At 39.9% G+C, this 20,863-nt stretch overlaps 1 protein-coding gene across 1 annotated transcript in view; it reads left to right on the top strand.

The window, feature by feature from the left end:
- The window catches only part of CFTR (CF transmembrane conductance regulator), a 92,765-nt gene that overhangs the window by 7,915 nt on the left and 63,987 nt on the right, over nucleotides 1-20,863 (top strand). The window contains exons 2-8 of the mRNA XM_072871591.1: nucleotides 5,330-5,440; nucleotides 6,730-6,841; nucleotides 13,625-13,840; nucleotides 14,740-14,829; nucleotides 16,154-16,317; nucleotides 16,786-16,911; nucleotides 20,614-20,860. Coding sequence (XP_072727692.1) covers nucleotides 5,330-5,440; nucleotides 6,730-6,841; nucleotides 13,625-13,840; nucleotides 14,740-14,829; nucleotides 16,154-16,317; nucleotides 16,786-16,911; nucleotides 20,614-20,860 — 1,066 coding nt within the window. The remainder of the gene's footprint in view (nucleotides 1-5,329; nucleotides 5,441-6,729; nucleotides 6,842-13,624; nucleotides 13,841-14,739; nucleotides 14,830-16,153; nucleotides 16,318-16,785; nucleotides 16,912-20,613; nucleotides 20,861-20,863) is intronic.

Here is a 20,863-nt window from a genome sequence, read left to right as displayed (position 1 = left end):
ACATTCTCTCCTAGCCAGTCTTACTGTAGGTATATGCTGAAACGGCCTTGCAAACTGTGCTCATAGCACATCATCACCACTATGTTATTTCGATAAGCTTCTTAAAAAACCCTGCAGTATATATATTACACTTGACTTGGGTATCTAAACAATTGACAGAATGTATTCTATCCTTGCATGTAACAGTACTTAAATATCTTTGTACCCCCTAATGTACTTCATTTTTTCCTCAAAAATAGCTCTCAGTAGTTCTGCAAGCTGAAATACTTTGACCATTTTACTAACTGTAAGGAAAAAGTATTTAATTTCTGCTAAAAATCTGAATCACCAAAAACATTTAGAAATTAGATAATAATCTGAAAAAGTGTCACTTTGCAAAAGCTGGACATAAAAATGCAAGCCTTCCCCAAGAACTGCTGTGGACTAATCCTAATTAAGATTCGCTATTGAAATCCTGGGGTTTCAGCAGAACATTGATTATTCTTAAAATGGTGCTGCTCACAGCTAGTGGCAGAGTCGATGATATTGCAGCTAAATAATTTCCATGTCAAATAATACCTCATGCCGAAGAAATGTTTATTAGTGAAGAAATTTAAATTTTAATGTTAGTGATCTGGAAAAAAAAAAGCAGAAATGAGTAGGGTCTGCAGTTACCTCCGTTTTTGAAGCCCTGCAATAATTATGTGTAAATATTAAGCTCAGAGTGTTACATTTGTTTGTTTTTAAAGGGAAAATGCTAAAGATTTAATGTAGTTTTCAGAATATATAAAATGCAATTTCAGCAGGTTACCATTTGAAACAAAATAACTGCAACCCCACTCTGTTGAAGGTAACCAAGGCGCAGGGATTAGGCCGTGGTGCCTGGCAGTTGCGCTCCCTGGGCAAGCTGACTTGTCCCATCTGTTAGCAAGGATCATGCAGAGGTAGGGTCACCCTGTACGGCTGCATTGCAGGATGCTCAGAGAAGAAGGCTGGTGGAGCAGACTCTCTTCTGGAGAAACATGTTTCGAGTGTAGTAGAGCTGCCACCTCCAGTATAAATTAAGCAACAATTTGCAATTTGTTCTGCTGCCGGAGTGATGGATATCTTTTGAGAGAGAATGGGAGTGCAGAGTCTCTCAGAGAGGCCTGTCTCATTTGACTTTTTGTGAATGTCTGAGGTCTACGTGGTACCTCAGGCTTTTGCTGCAGTCAGGAGGAATTCATGGCTCTACAAACACCCTGCAGAACTTAGGCTCCAAAGCATCATAATCATGGCTTGATTATATTCCCCACCCCCCCTCCCCTTAACTGTTAAAAGAAGGGGTAAGATAAAGCCAGAGGCAATTTTCTTGCTCCGTCTCCATCAAGATTCAGGTCCAGTTCCTTAGGAGCTGCAGGCACTATGCCTAACTATACTGTGCACAGGTCTCAATGCTTTGTAACAGAAGGAAGTGAAGCCACGGTCGCCTTTGTGCTGCTCAGTAGATATTGCTGTGTTGTGCACAGGACGCCTGTTGAAATGGTACCAGCCTGATCAGGGACCCTTGCAGGAGAGCTGCTCTGTTTTGCAGGTCTTGGATAGCCCAGCCCCGCTGCTCTGTCACTGTCCCAGCGCCCTGTGCTTCTTGACCGAGAGGGTCTGATGGAGCCAGGGAATCCCTGCGCCTGGGAGGAAGATCTGGGCAGTTGGCTTAGCAACACGGAGGCTCTTTCTGTCTTCAGTGACATGCAAAGCAGCCTTAAGGGAGAGTCAAATCCTACTGACAAGTTAACAGTCTGTGTTAATACTCTCTGGAAAGCCAAAGACATCTGTCCTATCGGTACAATTTGCTTGAGTGGGATGAGGCTGAGCATGCTGGAGAAAGAAATAGCTGTAGTAGGAAATCCATTATATATTGCTAAAGTGAATGACAAAGAAATGGTCATTAGAAATCTACCAGAAGAGAAGTTAAAACAGTATGTTATGTATATGCTATTTACATATCAAGCTCATAAGGTATTTTTTGCTACAGGCAATCAATAATAGAGGTGGAACTTGTTTTCCTTCTTTTCTTCTTTCCTACTGTACACCCTTGAAACTTGTCCCCTGCTGGGTTTCATGTGTGTGTACCCATAATAACATTCCTAGTTAGTGGCAAGACTCTGACAGCACTACAGGTTTCTCCGTGAAAGAGTTCATTAAATGCCAGCCAGTAATCCGGTGGCATTTGCTAATGTAATGCTGTAAAGCCAATCTGTTTCCCTTCCTTCTTGCTCTCTTCCTTTCAAAATAAATTTCTTGTTCTCAGCAAACACGAGAAGAAAAAACTCAGAATTAACACTGGCAACTCATTTCTATTAAGCCAAAGAATGGAAGAGCCATATTCATTGACAAACTCTGACTGAGCTGAGTTACCTACTGATAAAGAAACATTGATAACTACAGATTATATTGCCAGTTAAAATAAATTTATAGCCATTTTGCATTTCAAAACTTTGCAAAGAATCTGGAGCGTAATGGTAAACTGGATGCTATTGAAACCTGGCAAAAGCTTGGTGTTAGGAGATATTATGTATTCTAGGTCTAGTATATTCCTTTTGATAAAATACATACTGTCTCCCACAGTTCTTGACAGCACACCCCAAGCAGCTGTTGACAATCTGCCTTGAGACAAACAGCACGTGACAGGCCAGCTCCTCCCACGATTAGCGCTCCAACCCGAAGCCACTTGGCACAGCTCGCAAATTGGCCAGATCTAGTTAGGGTGGGACTTCTGAGCAAGGCCAGGGCAGCTGGGAGATGAACACCTCTCTGCAAGCCCTGCCAGCAGCCTGCGGTAGGAACCTGGCAGCAGACTCAGAGGTCCCTGGGGGAAGGTGTCTGCACCGCTCCTTTAGCTGGCTGGAGGAGCTCATCTACCATAGTTGCAGCTACCCTGATGAGCAGAGGTATGAGGACAAGGACGGCGCTAAGTCTGTATCATCAAGCTTGTTGACTTGGGAGAGGAAGGTGGTTCAGGGACCACATAATTTAGGTGGCACTGATAAGTGCACCCGGTTAAGCACTGGGTAGAACAAGAGACATTCCTAGGTGTACAGGAGATCTGCTAAGCGTGCCGCCTTCCCCAAGTGATAAAACAGCCGCTCTGCTCACTTTCTAAATGCAGTCACGTTTTGTTACTTCAGGCAGTGGCAAAGTGCCAGGGTAGGTGCTAATCAAAAGTATAAATAAAATCAAATGTGTGGAGGGAAACAGTGCAATGAAAAATGTTTTCCCAAAACATACAAGGCCTGAAACTGTAAAGCATTTCTCTTTTATCAAGTTGGGAATTGTTTCTTGCAGTCTCAAAGTCATTATTAAGGGGCTCAGCAAGGTTATTACTTAGCTACGGTATTGGGAATTAAAGAGGTTGCTTAGGAAGTAGTTGCTTACTTGCATTAGCTGCAGTAGTGGTTTACTGTCCCATAACTTGTATTCATTTTATCTTTGCCAAAATATCTGCGTATACAGAATTTTTGGTGAAGCCAGTCCGTGAGAGTTTCTGTTCCCAAAGGCCAGGGACTAGCCATTTCTCCACAAGATGTGCAAAAAAGCCAGTGGCGACTGGTCCTTTCTGCCATCAGGAGCTGGCAAAATACAAATCAATACCTGATTTATCATTTGCAGTGGCCATAAAAGACTTTCACATAACAGTGTTATTTTAAATTCAAAAGTTTTCTTCTAATCTATTTTATTACATCCCTGAAAACATTGGCCCCTATTTCCAGTAGCAGTAAAGGTTATGGATGTTTTACCAATGACTCTCCAAAGTGGAGTCTCCTAGGTGCCTCGCTGTAACACACCACGAATTGTGTGTTATTTCTCAGCTACAGCGGTGTCAAAGGCTGAGATAAAGCCCATATGATTCATCTGAAACTGTAATATGATTGCAGAAATGAAGGATAATCTTCTAATTTCTTAGAACACATTCTCTTTGCAGTGGGTGTGATATAACTGTTCACTTGGGAAATATCTTTGTGCTTTACTGAATTATGGGGATTATAGACTGGTGTCTCATACGATTCATAACTTCATTAAAGTAAATGTTAGAGTGTGCATGTGTGTGCACACAAATAGGCTTTGACTGTTGCGCTAAGGTCTTTTCGCACTTGTGGAGTGTCTGATGATGTTCTTTTGCCTTTGTATCAACCTCTTTGCCCCATCAGAGGCTGCAATTGAGAATGTGGATTACTTTGTGTGTATGATACATGTTCTTACAGGCATATGGGTAAGCAACTCCAATAAGCTGTCTGTGTTTTCTAAGTGACCATGTGAAAGACTATTGCATTTCTTTTGCAATTTTGTTAACTGTTGTCTATAAAGATAATTTAAAACAAAAAATTCTGAAATGATTGAGGTTTTGCAGATCATAACTTTTATCATAATCATAAATCATGCGGGCTTTTTCTTTTTACAATCTGTGTTTACATATGGAAGCATGACAGCAATCAACCACAAGCTACTTTTTTCACAGGCATTTCATTTTTTTAGGGAAATATTTTTAAGCATTGGCAGTAAAGCAGAAACTCAAATAGTTTCAAAATACACTATTAGTTCTTATGGTTGCTTGTTTATGTTTTGTTTTAGTCCTGTGCTTTCAAAAAGATTTCCAAACAGAATCTTCTGCAAAATTTTGTACAAGTTGGCACTTGGGGATTCGTAGGCCTTTCAGGAGCCGAATTGTTCGATAAAATTAGTAATGCCTTATGAAGATTTTCTCTACAGAGTAGCCATTGTAGAGTTTTTTCCTGATTTGGTTTAATTCAGTGTGCCCTTTAATTTGAAAAAAGAAATGCAAAATGTTTACATATGATGGATGCAATGAAGATCTTATGAGGAGTCCTGTGAAAGATCTCGTGTGTTGTTAAGTGCATACTGCAATGTAAGCTGTCAAAGGAAGGCTCAAGCTATATTAAGATTTTCTGTCTTACAGGAATGAAACTTATACATCCAATTTACTGTAGTTCTGATTTATTATTCATTTATATGGACATAGCACGTATTTCGAAATACAGTACAAAGGTCTCAATCCCCTGTTCATTTGTCTGCTATTGACTGAATAGGAAGTTTGGGGCATTATCCCACCCCAAAACTGATAAAATGCAATGGTTTTGCAATTATTCTTTTAATGCTATGTTTGTCAATATAGTTCTGTAAATATAATGCAGAGCTGCACTATATTATGTCATATTTTGTGTGTGTGTGTATGTGTGTGTGCGTGTGCACATAAAAATATTTGGGTGCTGTGGACAAAATATTCAGGGTGAGACAATGCAACTCCAGAATTAACCTCAGAAACTGGTGATTTTTAAATTTTTTTTCTGCTTAGATGGACAAAACCAATTTTGAAAAAGGGTTACAGACGACGGTTGGAGCTGTCAGATATTTATCAAATCCCTTCTGCGGACTCTGCTGATAATCTTTCTGAAAAACTAGAAAGGTATGAAAGATTCACAAAATAACTTTGTTTCAGGAATCACTTAAATCTATTAAAAAGCTGTTAGATAAAATGTTTAAATAGCATAGGGTGCCAGCTGGTTGCACCATTGACTGGCTCAAGTGTGTCCTCATTCAGCACGTAATTGTCCTTTGGAGCTGACTGGGATCCCCGGTGCAGATGTATCGCCTAGATGCTCTAAGTTACTATATACAGGTACCTGTGACATCTGTCCATTGACTAGTGAGGCTAGACTCACAGTTTCCATGTTAGTTCCCTATTCTGCTCTTCCTCCTTCCCAAAATATCCTTGTAAGACCTTGTTTTATTTTTTTCTTCAACAAAATAACATTCTTAATTTCCTTTGATACCACTGTTGAAAGACTAATTGCTTCTGCAGAAATCATGCCCTGACTTTCCTCATTTAGGCTTCCTCTCTTCCCTACCCTGTTTCAGTGGGTCCTAATTCAGAAACCGTGCTACACTTGAGACTAACTCTTATAGGTACAAGTGCCTAAATCCAGTCCCTCTCCCCAGCCTCCGGTATGCCTTTTCCTGGCGTGCCGGCGTGGCTCACATCTGCACTGTTGTGCCAATCCAATTAAACTTAAGTGCAGTGTGACATACCTATTCAAAACTGCTGGAAAGTATTGAGAACATTGGTATGCTTAATGCATTTTGATAGTTTATAAATGGAATATTCTGGTTCTTTAATATTCTGTTGAAAAATGGAGAAAAGAGTTAGCTGAGGAAATTCTTAGGAGTGCTTTAATCTGTGAGTTGAATTTTGACTAAACATATGCTTTCTGTATATAGCATTGCTTCTGATCAGCAGTTTATTATCGAATAGAAAATTATTGTCCCAGCAACACAGGTTAAAAATAATGCTGTGCAGTAGAAAAGTCACATTTTTGATGCTTTGTTGGTGTTTTCTTTTTGCAGACTGGAAGAGCTCCAAAACGCTTATTTGCCTATTATTTGTGCTTTGGTCTTAAGTACAGCAGGTTTCTTTAAAACATACAATGTGACCTTTTCATGAATTAATTCCCTGTGGGGTGATGTATGTCTGAGTATTTAAAACTGCCAAATATGTGGCTGAACTAGGTTTGAACTTTTATTGATCTATCAAGTCAATGAAGGCCAGGTCTTTGGGGTCTCCGCAAAGCTTGCTTTCATTAGTCACCTTAGCTAAATCTCCTTGGATATACTTGAGTGAATTGAAGTATGTCAGAGCCATAGACTCATGTATTTGCTCACACAACTTAATGGTCTTGTTTTTTGGTTCCTTTTCAGAGAGTGGGACAGAGAGCTGGCAACTTCAAAGAAAAAACCCAAACTTATTAATGCTCTTCGACGGTGCTTTTTCTGGAAATTTATGTTCTATGGAATAATTTTATATTTAGGGGTAAGGTTTGTTCTTTTCTTCAGTAAACGTTTAGTGTTCCATAAATAGATCCAAGTCTTAGGGATTGCTAAATTAATACAGAATCCTCTGAATAGCTACAGATTTTGCTCTGTGTATTGCTTATAAAGACGATAAATACAGAGAGATACTCAGGGACCTTCATAAAAAAAAGTATTTTCTGATAATGTGTTAATATCTTTAAAACATACATATTAATAATTTTGAAATGTATGTGGTGCTTGGTGCTGCTATGTGCTTCTCCAAGTACAGGCAGAGCACCTGAATTTCTGTATCATTGTTGAACTAAAGTAATTATTTTATCATGTTACTGTTTTTAAGAAGTTTCTAAAGAATTTTCTACCATTACATTAAAGCAAATGACAGTGCAATTTCACATGATTCAGTCAATTTTGTCAAAGTGACTATCAATCAGCTTCATAGTTAAAAGCTTTATTTCAGTTTATGTATGCAATAAACAAGTTGTCTTCATTTGTGGTAACAATTCTGCATAAATAACCGTGTGAAATATGCTTGAATCTTGGTGCTGTTAGTGCTCCAAAGTGTATGACCAGCAACTTGATGTGAAAGTCTGAACTGATTATGTTTATCACCTTTCCAACCTGTTAGTTAGGATTACCCTGACTTACCAAACGCGACCTGTTTGACAATCCTGTCACTGGAGTTAGGAGCTGTGGAAATAGTTTATTGTTAATGATGTCTCACTAGATGTGTTGGATAGCTATAAAATCTGGCTGAAAATTACTGTTTAAATCTAAATCTGAAAAGTACTGTTTAATCAGTATGCACATTAAACATCTGTGTTATTTTCAAGTTTCTGCAGTTTAGTAATAGAAGTGAGATATTAAACTCCATGCTTGTCTGTTCAAAATGCTGTGGTATCAGAAACTGCAGCTATAATAGCCCAAATGGCCCAAAGGGGTCAGATGTACTCAGATAGTGTTTTCAGATGTGAGACGGATCTCTAGGCCAGATTTTGATTTTTGGAAGGTTGATACAGAAAGGAACTAATTCCACTGGCATTAGTGTTGAATGTGATCTAGTTTAGCTGTACTTTCAAGATCATGGATTGGGCAGAAGAAGGCTGGAAGGGGAATTTATGGAAAATAGCCCACAAATGCCTCTGAAGTTCATGTTGCTTGCTATAGAACCAAACTCCTCTTTTCTTCTGGCTTTCTATCGAGTATCCCAAGGAACTATTCTAAGAGAATAGCAGAGTTATAGAAAAGCAAACCTTCGTGCCCGTTAGAATGACCCCTCTCCCAGGCAGGAAGGGGAGAGTAGTGGGGAGTTGTAATGACACCCATGAACTTGCTACTGACTCCTCTGTAGAAGGGAATTTTCAAGCCAGGTAGATCTTCTAGTAGGTAGATGAAGAAAGAGCATCATCTGCTCTATGGCAACCATGCCAGATGTAGGCTAAGTGAAATCACACCAGCACCTATACCCTCAAGTTTTAATAGTTTTGTATAAAATGCTTGGAACAAATAAAGAAGAATATCCAGAAAACTAAACCACAAGTCCTTTACTACATGCAGACTTTTCAGCATTAAAAGGGAACTTCGTAAGGGCGAAAAGTTTTAATGCATCAGGCAGTGTTTCAGGTCAGAGAGCTTTTTTCAAGTTAAGCATCGAACTTGGAGCCTGACTCCTGCTAGTTTTATGCTGGAATGGTTCCACCCCAATAAACTTCCATGGAGTCCCTCCTGTTTACACGGCTGTGTGAAAGACAGGCTAATCTTGCCAATTACAAAATTGGTAAATTTATTCAGGGTCCTGGGATGAAAGTCCTGTAAAATACTCATAAGTATATTAATTTGGACTGCTAACGATGCAAATGTTCTGGTTTAGATCACTGTTAATTTGATTTGGATAATTAATAATGGACTACAATTTCACTTCAGATTGGATTTTCCCCTAAGAATTATGGAGAAACTGACTGCTTCTTTCTCTTGTAACACCGTATCCAGGGGAAATGTGTATCAGTAATAGAATCAGAAAGTCACAAAGTAAAATGCTCTAAAGAAAAGAGAAGAAATTATCTAAAGAAAATGTAAATGGCTTCCCTGAAAATGCAGTATTTACATTCTTTCTAGTCTATAAAAAAATGTAGGATGTACCTCAGTCTGTCATGCTGCTTCATGGATTAAAAATAAAAAAAATCTATAGGCCTTAATTTTTTGCAATCCCATGTAGACTATCCCCTGATATATCTCATAAAGAACAACTCTGAAATTTCTCAGCACCAAGGCTTGATTTTAAAAATAAAACCTAGAGTGAAAAAGTTCTTTACATGTTATCTTTTTGCTTCTTTCTCATGGATAGATACACTCATGTGTGTGGACACAAACTCTGATTAAAATAGGGGAATCAAGAAATTAACTCCCAAGCCAACTTTGTTCTCTCTCAGTTTAAGTCTCTGTAACTTGTTGGGCTCTTGTCACTAACGAAGAGCCTCAGGTCTCCTCTCACTGCCTCTCGCCTCAGCCTGAAGTCGCCACTGCTGCAGATCTGGTTCGAAGAGATGTGCTGTGCTTGCCTTTGGCTACCCAGGGGCTGCACAAGGAGAGAGGAGGGGAGATGATGGTTATGGTGCTGCCTGCTCCCTCTGGAGGGCTTTTCTGTGTCAAATCCTGGGCTGTTTGACTGTTGTGCAGGGCCGATGGGAGGCAACATGGCTAGAATCAAGTTGGTGAGTCAATTAATCATTTGCCTTTGTCCAGGTAGAGCAGGTGACCATCTAGGACAGGGCCTCTTGGTACCTACGGGGCTAGGTAATAACTTGTCTCTATACTCCTTCACCTCCTTTGGTGACTTCTCTGGGTCGAGACCCTGTCTTTATGGACTCCTACACAATTCTGTCTTTTACTTGCTTCTGCCATCTCATTAACTGCCTTTAATTTTTTAACCTTTTTCCTCACCAAACCAGCAACTCCTTATTCATGTCAGGTTTGTATTTTAATAAAAATCCACCAGTTCTACAAATTTAGCCTACCATACACTATAATAGGTGTTCCTGCAGAGTCTGCCAGCCAAAACTGTCGCAGTAATGCGTTCCTGTTAAAAGTTGAGCCGTGTCTGAGGGCTTTTTCAGGCAGTTTTGAGGATAACTTCCTTTGCCAGGGTACAGGCAGGTGAAGTGTGTGTGGGCATGCACGTGTGGGACTGTGCAGGGTTGATTTCTCTGTGCAGACTTTTTTAACAGAGTACAACTTTAGACCAGGTGAGGACAGAACTGGACTGCAGGATTTTTGAGTCATATTCTTTGTTTGGTTGGGGTTGTTTTTTTTTTTTTTTTTAATTTCTTTAAGAAATTGCAGACGTGTGCAATTCAGCACATTGGAAACAAAATCTGCACCTTTCACAATGAACATGACAAGATTAAATCTTAGTTTAAATTCTTGATTCTGTTATCATTAGTCTTAATTTTATTGAGATCTGTAGGAGGAAAAACTCGCTGCTAAAGTCGCTGGTGTTCTTTTCAGGCCTTGCTCACGGAAATTAATGGGAGCTTTGCCATTAATTTGAATGGGGACAGGATGTTGTGCCGTATTGGCATAAGTGCAAACAAGCTGTGCGTTCTTTTGAACTTCACCTTCCTTTCAGCTCTTCTCTTGCCTAATCCCTGGGCCATTTTCTCGGCACCTTTCTTGGAGTGTGGTTTAAACTCTGCTGACATCCCTGCTGTTTGTGTAGTTGTCGTTGCAACTGGCATCACAGCTTTGCTCTCATTAGGTCTAGTAGTTTTTCCATCTGTCCCTTTCCCCTCACGCACTGTAGGTAATGATATTATTGCAGGGTGGACGCTTGCGCTCTGGCCCCCTAGAGTACTACGACTCTCCCTCATAAATAGTCTTGTGTTAGGCACGTTGAGTTACTGCACTTAATGTATCTGCTCCCCTGCTGTTCAAAACAGCTTCCACGCTTCACCTCATCAGCAGATGCATCTTGCAATTTAAAGAAAAGGTGGTGTGGCGGTGAAACAAAAATCTTGCTTTTTAGCACGATACCGGCTAACAAATTGGGTACTTTGCTGTGAGAATCAGTTCGATTCTACTTATGTTTTTCTTTTATGTTCATCCCCATGAAATGTATATTTCCACTCAGGCACAGCAGCTGCTGACATTAACTTAGAAATGGTTTTAGTATCATATCCCAAAGGGCCCTAATGAGGATTTCCTGAAGTTCTTGCATATAGGTCACGGGTGTGAGTGAAGAGGCAGGGAGGGATATGAAAGTCCTGAAGCACTTCTTGGGCATATGCCAAAACAGAGATGTGCATTATTGTCTTCAAATGCAGAGTGATTCAGCATATGGGGGATACACGTAACGTAGAAGTTCTCATTGCGTAAGAATAGCCATGCCAGGTCAGATTAGCACGGTATCCTGTGTCATGCTCTCATTTCTCTTCAGATCTTTGCTCTTTTCATTAAGATTTATGTGAGGGGCACGTTTCTGAGTTTCTCAATGGACTATGATGAATGCAGTGGGAAGAACAAAGACAGGAGAAGGAAAAACACGACTCTTAAAAACTGGATTTTCTGTTAGGTGCACAAATCCCATTCCTTTTTTTAGGCAGGTCATTCTAATCAGTTTATTTATCCATGTTTATATCAGTGGGTAATTTTGCGGCTACAAGAGGAAAAATTAAAACCAGGTAGTTCTGCTTTCATTTGTATGCAGACTAGATAATAATATCTTTGGTAAGTAAACTGATAAATCTCCACTGTAAACCAGTGGATTTTTATGCCCCATGAGATAGCAAATGATTTGGCTTATTGCCAGCCATTATTCTACCCTTAGTCTCTAAATCACTTTTTTTTCCAACAAGCTAGGCATGTATGCAATACCTTTATAGTCACAACAAACACAGCAGCAGAGCATGGCACTTTCACTGGAATAAGACTAAATAATAAAAAAACCCATCTTGCTATGTTAAACCTATATATAAAAGCTTATCTTGGAATCTCTGAGAGTATGAAAGCACCACATTGTCCTTGAGAGGTGACTGTTTTGTATTTTGTGAGTTTTGGGAAGTTTTGGTTTGCTGCTTTGGGATGCATGTGGTCTAAGCACAGCTGCCTTGGGTCATGTGTGTTTTAATAAACACTCCTCCCTTTGCCTACTAATAACACTGAAGTCTTTGTCAAAGCCGGCTCCAGGTTTACGGCATTTGTGTTGGGGCAGAGTGGTGTTTAATTTGGGAAATGTAGTGTGTAGCACAGGTATGCTATTTGAGATGTAAAATTTCATCTCTTCTGTGGAAAAAGTGAAGGATGAATATCAGCTCCCCCAGCAGTGACATTCAAAAGGAGTTACAGTACAGGTTGTAGAAGTACTTGGGATTGCTCTTGTATGAGAGACCAAAAGGAACCCAAAGGAGAAGGAAAAAAATTAAAGGGGATTTTCCCAATATATTTATCACTGTAAAACATTAATTACAGCTGCAGTTCACTAGTTCACTTTTCTCTGAATCTCTGTATGGTGGTCTGTGTGGTTTTCAGTTGGAAGGCAGTACTAATGAGTTTTTGGCAGAATTTAACACATCTGTACAAAAACCAATTCAATAGTTTCTTGCTATTTTTTAAGTGTCAGATGCTTTCTGCTGAGACACAATAGAAAGAAGCATAAGGAGACATGCATAGAAGTTCCTAGCACTAAGTATTTTTACACTGAATATAACAATGAGGCAAAGGAGCACATACATAGTTCATACCCTTCAGAAGCTCATGCAGAAGATGAAGCAAATTGTTAGACCACAGCACACCAATGATTTTTGCAGTTCTTGGGGAAGGATTGGGGAAGGAAAGAGGGGGAAAGAGGCAGAGATGGAAAAGGATGAGGTTATAGGATTGAAAGTATGAGAAAAATGGGGGCGTGAAGGGAAATGGAAGGCAAAGGTGAGGTAACTCTAGTGGGGTTTAATTACAACAGAAAAGGAGGCTGAGGACAAATGTAATAGCAGGCTAAGGTAAAGTCAGGGCTATAGCAGATCATCTGGATGCCTTGCAGTTTATCAGTTTGATACCCCCTCTTTTTCCTCTCCTACTCTGGTTCTCTAGCATGTTGCTCATCATGGGATGGAAAGTGCTGGGGCTGCCAGCGCAGCAGGGACTGGTTTCTCTCTGGGACTTCTGTTAAACTTGCCTCCCTTACCATTCATGCCCCCTCATCCTGCTTTTGTTAGAGCCCTGGATACAATGTCTACTACTGTTGGGTAGGATGATCCAAATTGTTTATACTTTTATTCTGTTGCTATTTATTTCCATTTACTTTATGTTTTAGCTATATCCTCACTGTGGTGTTCTGGTGGTGTTCATTTCAGGAGCTCTGGGTCTTCCTGTATCCTGTAAGTGCAGTAAAGTGCAGTGAGAACTGTTCCCTAGGGGCCAAAACAGAGATCCAGCCTGCTAAACTGGATTCAGTCATCTGATGTGGCTAATCCATTACAACTCTGAAAAGTAAATGCGGAAGCTAATCTCAGTTGTCAATTTTGTAAAAAACGATCAAACAAAATTTACAAACTAGATTTGCTTTGATGGAGTTGCAGGAGCATCACAGATTAAGACAGCAGTGAGTTGTCTGTTCTCCTGTGCAATTACTGCAACTTTCTGTGGTTTGCACAGCAAACAGACCTGGCTTCCTCATTTAAGATATAAAGCTGTAAAGCTCAGTTGGTAGGACTTGCAATTAAAATGTTAACCATTTTGAAAAAAATGAACAAACTACTGACCAAAATTGTTTTTCTCTTGTTTCCATCTGCAGGAAGTCACCAAGTCTGTGCAACCCCTTCTGCTGGGAAGAATAATAGCTTCCTATGATCCAGACAACTCCGACGAAAGATCCATAGCCTACTACCTGGGCATTGGCTTGTGCCTTCTCTTCCTTGTGAGAACACTACTCATACACCCTGCTATATTTGGTCTTCATCACATAGGAATGCAAATGAGGATAGCTATGTTTAGCTTGATTTATAAGAAGGTAACTGTTTCATTTACACTCAAAGCCAGACCTCTGTCTGTAGCCTGTCTAACTTTTAGGCCAGTTTGTTGGAAGATTGATAGTCAAGCTACTCAAAGTACACAGAAGAATAATGTGGCTAACATCAGTTTCTGACAGCTCTCCGTTTCCTAAGTCCAAAGGATTAAATACTTGTCTACAGCTGGTTTGACTGAGGTCAGCCTCTGTGTGAGTTCAGACTTGCTGGATATGTGGTGAGATGCCTTAATTGTTCTACCACTGTGCTCCTGTTATGCACGTGTACTGCAAAGGAAGAATAACATATGCTGGTGGCCAAAGAATATTTTCAAAAGAGGATTAGATGTGAAGATTTAAACAATAAATATAACATAAAAGGGATTGAGTTTGAACGATACTGCGTGAGATCTCTATAGCATGAAGAATCTATAGCATGTTTACAAATCCAAAGATTTAAAAAGGTGTTTGGTTTTACCAATACCAAAAGCAGCTAATTTAAACAAACATGTTAGTTACTCTAGTATAAAGCTCACTGTGAAAATGTCTTTCAAAAATATTTGTCAAGATAGGCACAGTAGGAGATTTTTGAGGATGCACAGCAGCACACAGCATGCATGCTTAATTAAAACTTGTATTTGCATATATATCTATATACATAAAATATGCAACAGAAAGCAAGGACTAAGAGAATAATATTTGTAAAGCAATTTAAAGGCTATATTAAATTCAAGTGACATAAATAACAAGTTTAATGAGACTTGTTAGTGAATGAGACTTCACTTAATTTAGTGAATTGTTATTTATACTACTGTACCATTGCCTACTATTTTTATCTATATGTATTCTGTTTTATGGGGATGAGTTACACGGCCATCTTTATATGGTTTTGTTTTCTTTTACAGATCTTAAAACTGTCGAGCAGAGTTCTAGATAAAATAAGTACTGGGCAATTGGTCAGTCTTCTTTCCAACAATCTGAACAAATTTGATGAGGTACGTCATCGGTTGCTGAGTATAAATACCAGACTACACTGAGTGCTCATTGTATACATAAAACGAATCACTACCTTAAGAAAATGTGTTGGCATGTGGTTGTGGAAATGCTCATTCTGATACTTATTACATCCTTTACCTCCTATACTGATTAGTAGAGGAAACCTAAAAACCAGGTATACCATAAAAATATGCTTGTTCTACAGTCCAGTGAGAACCTGCCAGGAAACCTCTGGGTTACACAGATGGTTTCACAGAGGTCAGACCTTGCTGGTTCAATCCTTCCATACTCTTTTCCTGACCACCGTACCTTTTTACGAAGGTGGTCCAGTCCGTTCCTGCCACTGAACAAGCGATGATGTTCAGCATCCTGTTGCTACTATTACCCACTCTCCTAAAAGTCTGAATAAGTGTTGATGTAAGACCTTATTAGGAATCATTCCCAACACACCCGTCCTAGACAATACTTCCAGTCTCCTGTAAAACTTTTCTTTCATTAAAGACACAGAGGTAAATCCCTGCTAATGGCTTTGGGGACTGGAAACTCTATGAACTTCTGTTCGGCATGTATATTTAATTGGCCCATTGGTAATATGAGGTTTGCTTCCTATGAAAGAAGCAAGATCAGAGAGACTGTAGACACATGGCTGGAACTGTAGGGTTTATTTACTTTAAGCTCTATATTACTATATAGAGCAATGTCAGCTAGTGCTGAACAAGCTAGGACAAGTGCCCTGTCATTGCAGCAGTGTAGCTGCAGTAACACAGACCCCTGCGCAGCCTGATCACAGGATCCAGTCCAAAATCTCCCCAGTGTGAAGGAACATGACTGAAGTAGGCAGCAATCTGTTTTGAATTAGTTGTGTTCACACAACTCTCATCTCTTCACCAAAGTCATATTTGCCTACTATATCAGATTAAATCACTCTCAGAAGATTCTTCTGTGTATTTTTCTCATCTTGCAGTGGTGGAAAAAGCCAGCACTGATGGCAAAGTCTGTTTACTTTTACAAAGCTGGGATTTTTCCTCGTGCACACACATAGCGAAGAGACAATTGCAGACTGAACTTTGCCTCACAAAAATCAAAGTTGAGGTGTGGAATGTATATGTATTGCTGCGCTGTCATCATAATTAACACCCAGAATGCTATGTGCTCAGGATCACAAATCCTCATTTATAAACTCGTTTTACTACTGGAAATATTTGTATCATTATTCATTACATCTTTCAAAGTGTCACTTTAATGACTTCTTCCTTTTCATGTAGTTTTCAGAGCACATCTGTAACTTGTATTATTCTTATTTTCTGCTGCGGTCTTCCACAGGGTCTTGCTCTGGCTCATTTTGTATGGATTGCACCTTTACAAGTGGCACTGCTGATGGGACTGCTCTGGGATATGTTAGAAGCTTCTGCATTTTCTGGACTTGCTTTTCTAATAGTCTTGGCCTTTTTCCAAGCCTGGCTGGGACAAATGATGATGAAATACAGGTGACGAGACTGTTTTAAAATATTTCAATATATTTTCCTGAAACATGTTGGTTTAAGAAGTTTATACTATTTGATTAAGGGTCTCTAGTTATGACATTGTTACAAAAGAGGAGTCCAAAGAGTGTTGGCTGTGTTGGGAAAGTCACGGACAAGCCTTTACTTATTTAGCACCAGCTGTCTAAACTTAACAAAATGAAAGGTCTAATGTGCAGTAAATAGTGATAATACTTCGTAGAATTAAAACTCCTTGTTAGTGACATGATTTATTCTTCTTAGAGCTTGTATTTTCTCCTTAGTAAAACAATTACTAGATTTCTAATAATTCCTTTCACATTCTTCATAATAATTCTGTTAAAATAAACATTTTAAGTGTAGGCATATAAGGAAAGTGTTTTCATAAGATATAATCAGATACAAACTAACTACACAGGATGAAAAAAATTGACCTACTGCCTTTTTACTTTGTAGGAATAAGAGGGCAGGAAAGATCAATGAGAGACTTGTCATCACCTCAGAAATAATTGAAAATATACAGTCAGTTAAAGCCTATTGTTGGGAAGATGCAATGGAAAAAATGATTGAAAGCATCCGTGAGTAAGTGTTCTCATTTGTTAGTCAAATTTTTTATGTGCTCAGAAAAAAAAAATTAGGGGGCTATGAACACCATCTGTGGTCTTGTTAGTTAAGAAGTAAAGCACACAAATATCCTCCGTAAACTAACTGTGCATTCCCACACTGCAGCTTGGGTTTTTCCCAATTTGTCAAGTTCACTATGGAGGTGAGGTTTTTTTTTTTTATTTGCTTCCTCATTTGTTATAATGATATTTCAGTTGTTAGCTTGCACAGGTAAAACAATTGTGGCATCTGTGTGTTTCTGGCCAACCCTATCCTCATCTTACAATAAAAAGCCCTTTTGTGATGGTGGTTACTTAAGGCTTTAGAGACTTTCCTATTCTGCGGTGGAGGAAACAGTATGAGTCCTCTGCAGCCATTTTCCGAGAAATGCAATAAAGCTGGTTTTAAATGTTACATGCAATCCGTGAAAGGATTAAAGTAGCGCAGCTTCATGTATTCATCCTGCACAGCTGCATTAACATTTATTGCCTGTCGATAGCCTTGTATAATGCTTATCTCTTCAATTAATATCGAGATTGAACTGGAACTGCCAGACCTGAAGCAGAAAGGAGGTAAAAGAGCCGACCTTGTTAGCTGAGAGCTATGAGAAGGAGGTCTTCATTACCGACAAGGGAGTGCAGGGGGAAGGGAGGGGAAGTGACATATTGATTGATGGGTGACACTGCACTAAAGCTGTCCCGTGTGTTTGTTTAGTCCTTTACAGACAATTAAAATTCTGTGCCAGGTGTGTGATTAGGAAAATAAAAGAAATAAAAGAAATATAAGTGTCATATTATCATGTAAATAAAAGAGATGAAATGATATTATTACACAAACACCTTCTTGTTCAGCTGCTTTCTGAAAGACAATCCAGGGAAAGCAAAGTGTTCTTTATGTTTAGAATAAGGAAGATCTTAAAATCTGTAATGATTTACTGTAAACAATCAGAGAAAATTCAGTCTGAATCCAGGCCGGGAGTTCCAGCTCAAGGATGGAACCAGGTTAGGATTCCCCTGGTGTCACTAGTCACATGCATTGCTTTTAGGAAATTTGAGACCACATCTTGTGAGCAAATCCTGTAGAAATGAATTAAATAAATTTTAGTCCACAAAATGGTCACAGAAACCTGGAAAAAGGACTCTCATTTTATGATCTATATTTTCTACAATAATTTACAGTGAATTTTGTAATGCTGGAATTCAATTTTTATTATATTATGCATGGATTTTTAAAAGACAAGAATGCTAGCAATATTACAAGATAAAAGTATCTATCTTCTACTTCTCTGCACCAAAATGCCTTATTTTTTTGAGTGATCCAACAGGTCACTTGGTGAAGACATCACCAGAGCAGGTCAACCTGGGCGTGTCAGAGTTTCAATTGAATTTTGCTTGCTGAGGCAGCTCTGCAGGGCCTCCCAATCAGTTGGCTTGTTAAGCTGGTAGGAAACGAGTCCTTGTGTGTGAAGCCATGCCTGTAAATTTTAGCAACAGTTGTTACCAAACCACTTCTACATGCTGGCATTTTCTGATGCAACCCAGTTTAATCAACTCTAATGAACTACATAGACCTGTGCCCTTGCTCTGGTAGACTTGAGCTGCCAGGGCTGGCCATGCTGCAGGTGTAACACTGCCGCAGGCAAACTCCCCTGGGGAGCTGTGACACTTCAGAGGGACCAATATGGGCTGTCTTGTGTGTGCCCTCTGAAGTCTGTACTGATACTGTTCGTAACAGGTGTCTGAATAAACATACCTGCGCTCCTATGGGCTATGCAATGCATTCAGAGAAGTGAAAAAAACCACAATGCCAAACTGTTCCCCTGAACCATAGCATAGCACTGGAGAAGGTGAAGTCCAAGACTGGAAGTGTCTATACTTTGTCAGCAGAAGACGCACCTTTATATAAAGCAAAGAATCTCACGCTCATGTATTTGTACTGATTCCTGCAGCATCACTTCAAAAATAGATGTACACTGGTCTACACTCTATACATACATGAGGCTCATAGTGTCCCTTCCATCTCTCTCCATAGTGTCCCTTCCATCTCTTGCTCATTGCATCAGCAAGACCTGTCCCAAATGAGTGCTTAATTTACAGAGCTCTCAAGCCTGTATCACAGACAGATCCACCTCTGGAAAACTTTTGCTTGTGGCTAGGTCAGCTTGTGGCTGGTACTTGGGAGCATACTGAAAAGGGTTAGTGCTTTGATTCTCCCTCTTTGGAGTAGTGGCTGTGTGCTTCAGCACTGGGGGGATTTTTGGTAGCTTCTACCCAGGCATTTGTGGGACTGGACGAGGACCAAGCCCAAAAATCTTTGTTATCCCTCTTCAGTGCTGCCACCCACAGTCTCATACAAGCTCTGGAGGGACTTACAAGGCCCTTTCTCCAGGGCAGCGGCTACTACCGTGGTGGTGACCTGCACGCCTGGCCACTTTCTTCAGGCCTCTCTTGTGAAATACAGGCTTAACAAGAAGTGCTAGGCACCCTGCTCCAAAACTGGCTGAGCTCAGATTTTCTGTCAGGGACTTTTAAGAACACTTTGGCTGACAAAAGTTGATAAGATGCTGGAAGCATGCTGAAAGGGGGTTCCACACAGTTCCAAAATCCTGGATGGACTTTGCATGCTGACACTGGCTCAATACCAGAAGACACATAAAGATTATGGTGCTCAGCCTTGCAACGCCAGGTATTACTGTCACCAATGTGACTGTGAACTTCTGCGCAGTATCTCAGTGGTTAGAGCACTCACCAGGTGAATGGGCACTTTGGGGTCTAGCTCAATCTCTAGGCCCAGTTAATTGCTCTTGCAGCAGAGCAATTGCTTTCACTGCAGCAGAGGTGCCTCTGTTCAGGCAGAGCTGAGCTGCAGGGCACCTGGGGAATGTGAAGTGAACGGGGTCAAAATGAGAGCAGTCAATAGAAAGCTTCAGCACTGTGAGTTAGGGCTATCAACTCAGAAAATTAATTACACTCCCTGGATGGTTTCTCTTTTTATTTAATAGCTTGCTGTACATGCATAGACGTTGTGGAAGCAGCTAAGAGTAATCACCAGTTGCATTCCTGACTGCACAGCACTCAGTAAGTTGCTCCGTAGACTGAGCTTCTATGGAGAAAGGAAGGGGGAGAGCAGACTCTCTGCCTTCCACCTCTTCAAGCTGAGGTTAACTGATACCTTACTTCATGGGTGAAGCTGTTAGTAGGGTGCTCTGCAAAAGGAGATGACACTATAATTGGACTGTGGGTTGTTCTTAGGTTTTTTATGGTCATGTATAGCAAATCTGGCACTTCAAAGTATCTTATTTCTAGGGGAGTTATCTACCCAGATGACCAGATGAGTATGGGATGACACTTCTGGGAGTGTACTGTATACCACAGCATTAGATGCTTAAGGATGGTTCTGTCAAGAATTGTAGAGGCTTGGGGTTTATGAGGTATCTAAATCATGACATAGATCATTGTTATTTTGTCTGACACCTCTGAACATTGGTGCCAAAATTTAGCTCCAATTATTTTTTAGGTCCAAAAATTGTTTTGAATCTTGCTTTTTAACTGCAATCCTAGAAAATAACAAGGATGAATGAGCCTCTGAGTTAATTGTTTTACCAACAGTTCTATCCAAAATATTTGCAAGATGCAAGCTGTGGAATTCTATACTAATTATTTGTATTTGTTTTGTTAACAGAACTGAACTGAAGCTAACCCGAAAAGCTGCTTATGTGAGATATTTCAACAGCTCAGCCTTCTTCTTTTCAGGCTTTTTTGTGGTGTTTTTGGCTGTGCTTCCACATGCTGTCATTAAAGGAATTATTCTCCGAAAAATATTTACCACCATTTCCTTCTGCATTGTTCTTCGAATGACAGTGACCAGGCAGTTTCCCGGGTCTGTACAGACCTGGTATGACTCTATTGGAGCAATAAACAAAATACAGGTA

Source organism: Ciconia boyciana, chromosome 1, assembly GCF_034638445.1.
Source record: "Ciconia boyciana chromosome 1, ASM3463844v1, whole genome shotgun sequence".
Classification (NCBI taxonomy): Eukaryota; Metazoa; Chordata; class Aves; order Ciconiiformes; family Ciconiidae; genus Ciconia; species Ciconia boyciana.
Note: the sequence above shows the minus strand (reverse complement) of the source record. Positions and strands in the feature narration are given on the sequence as shown.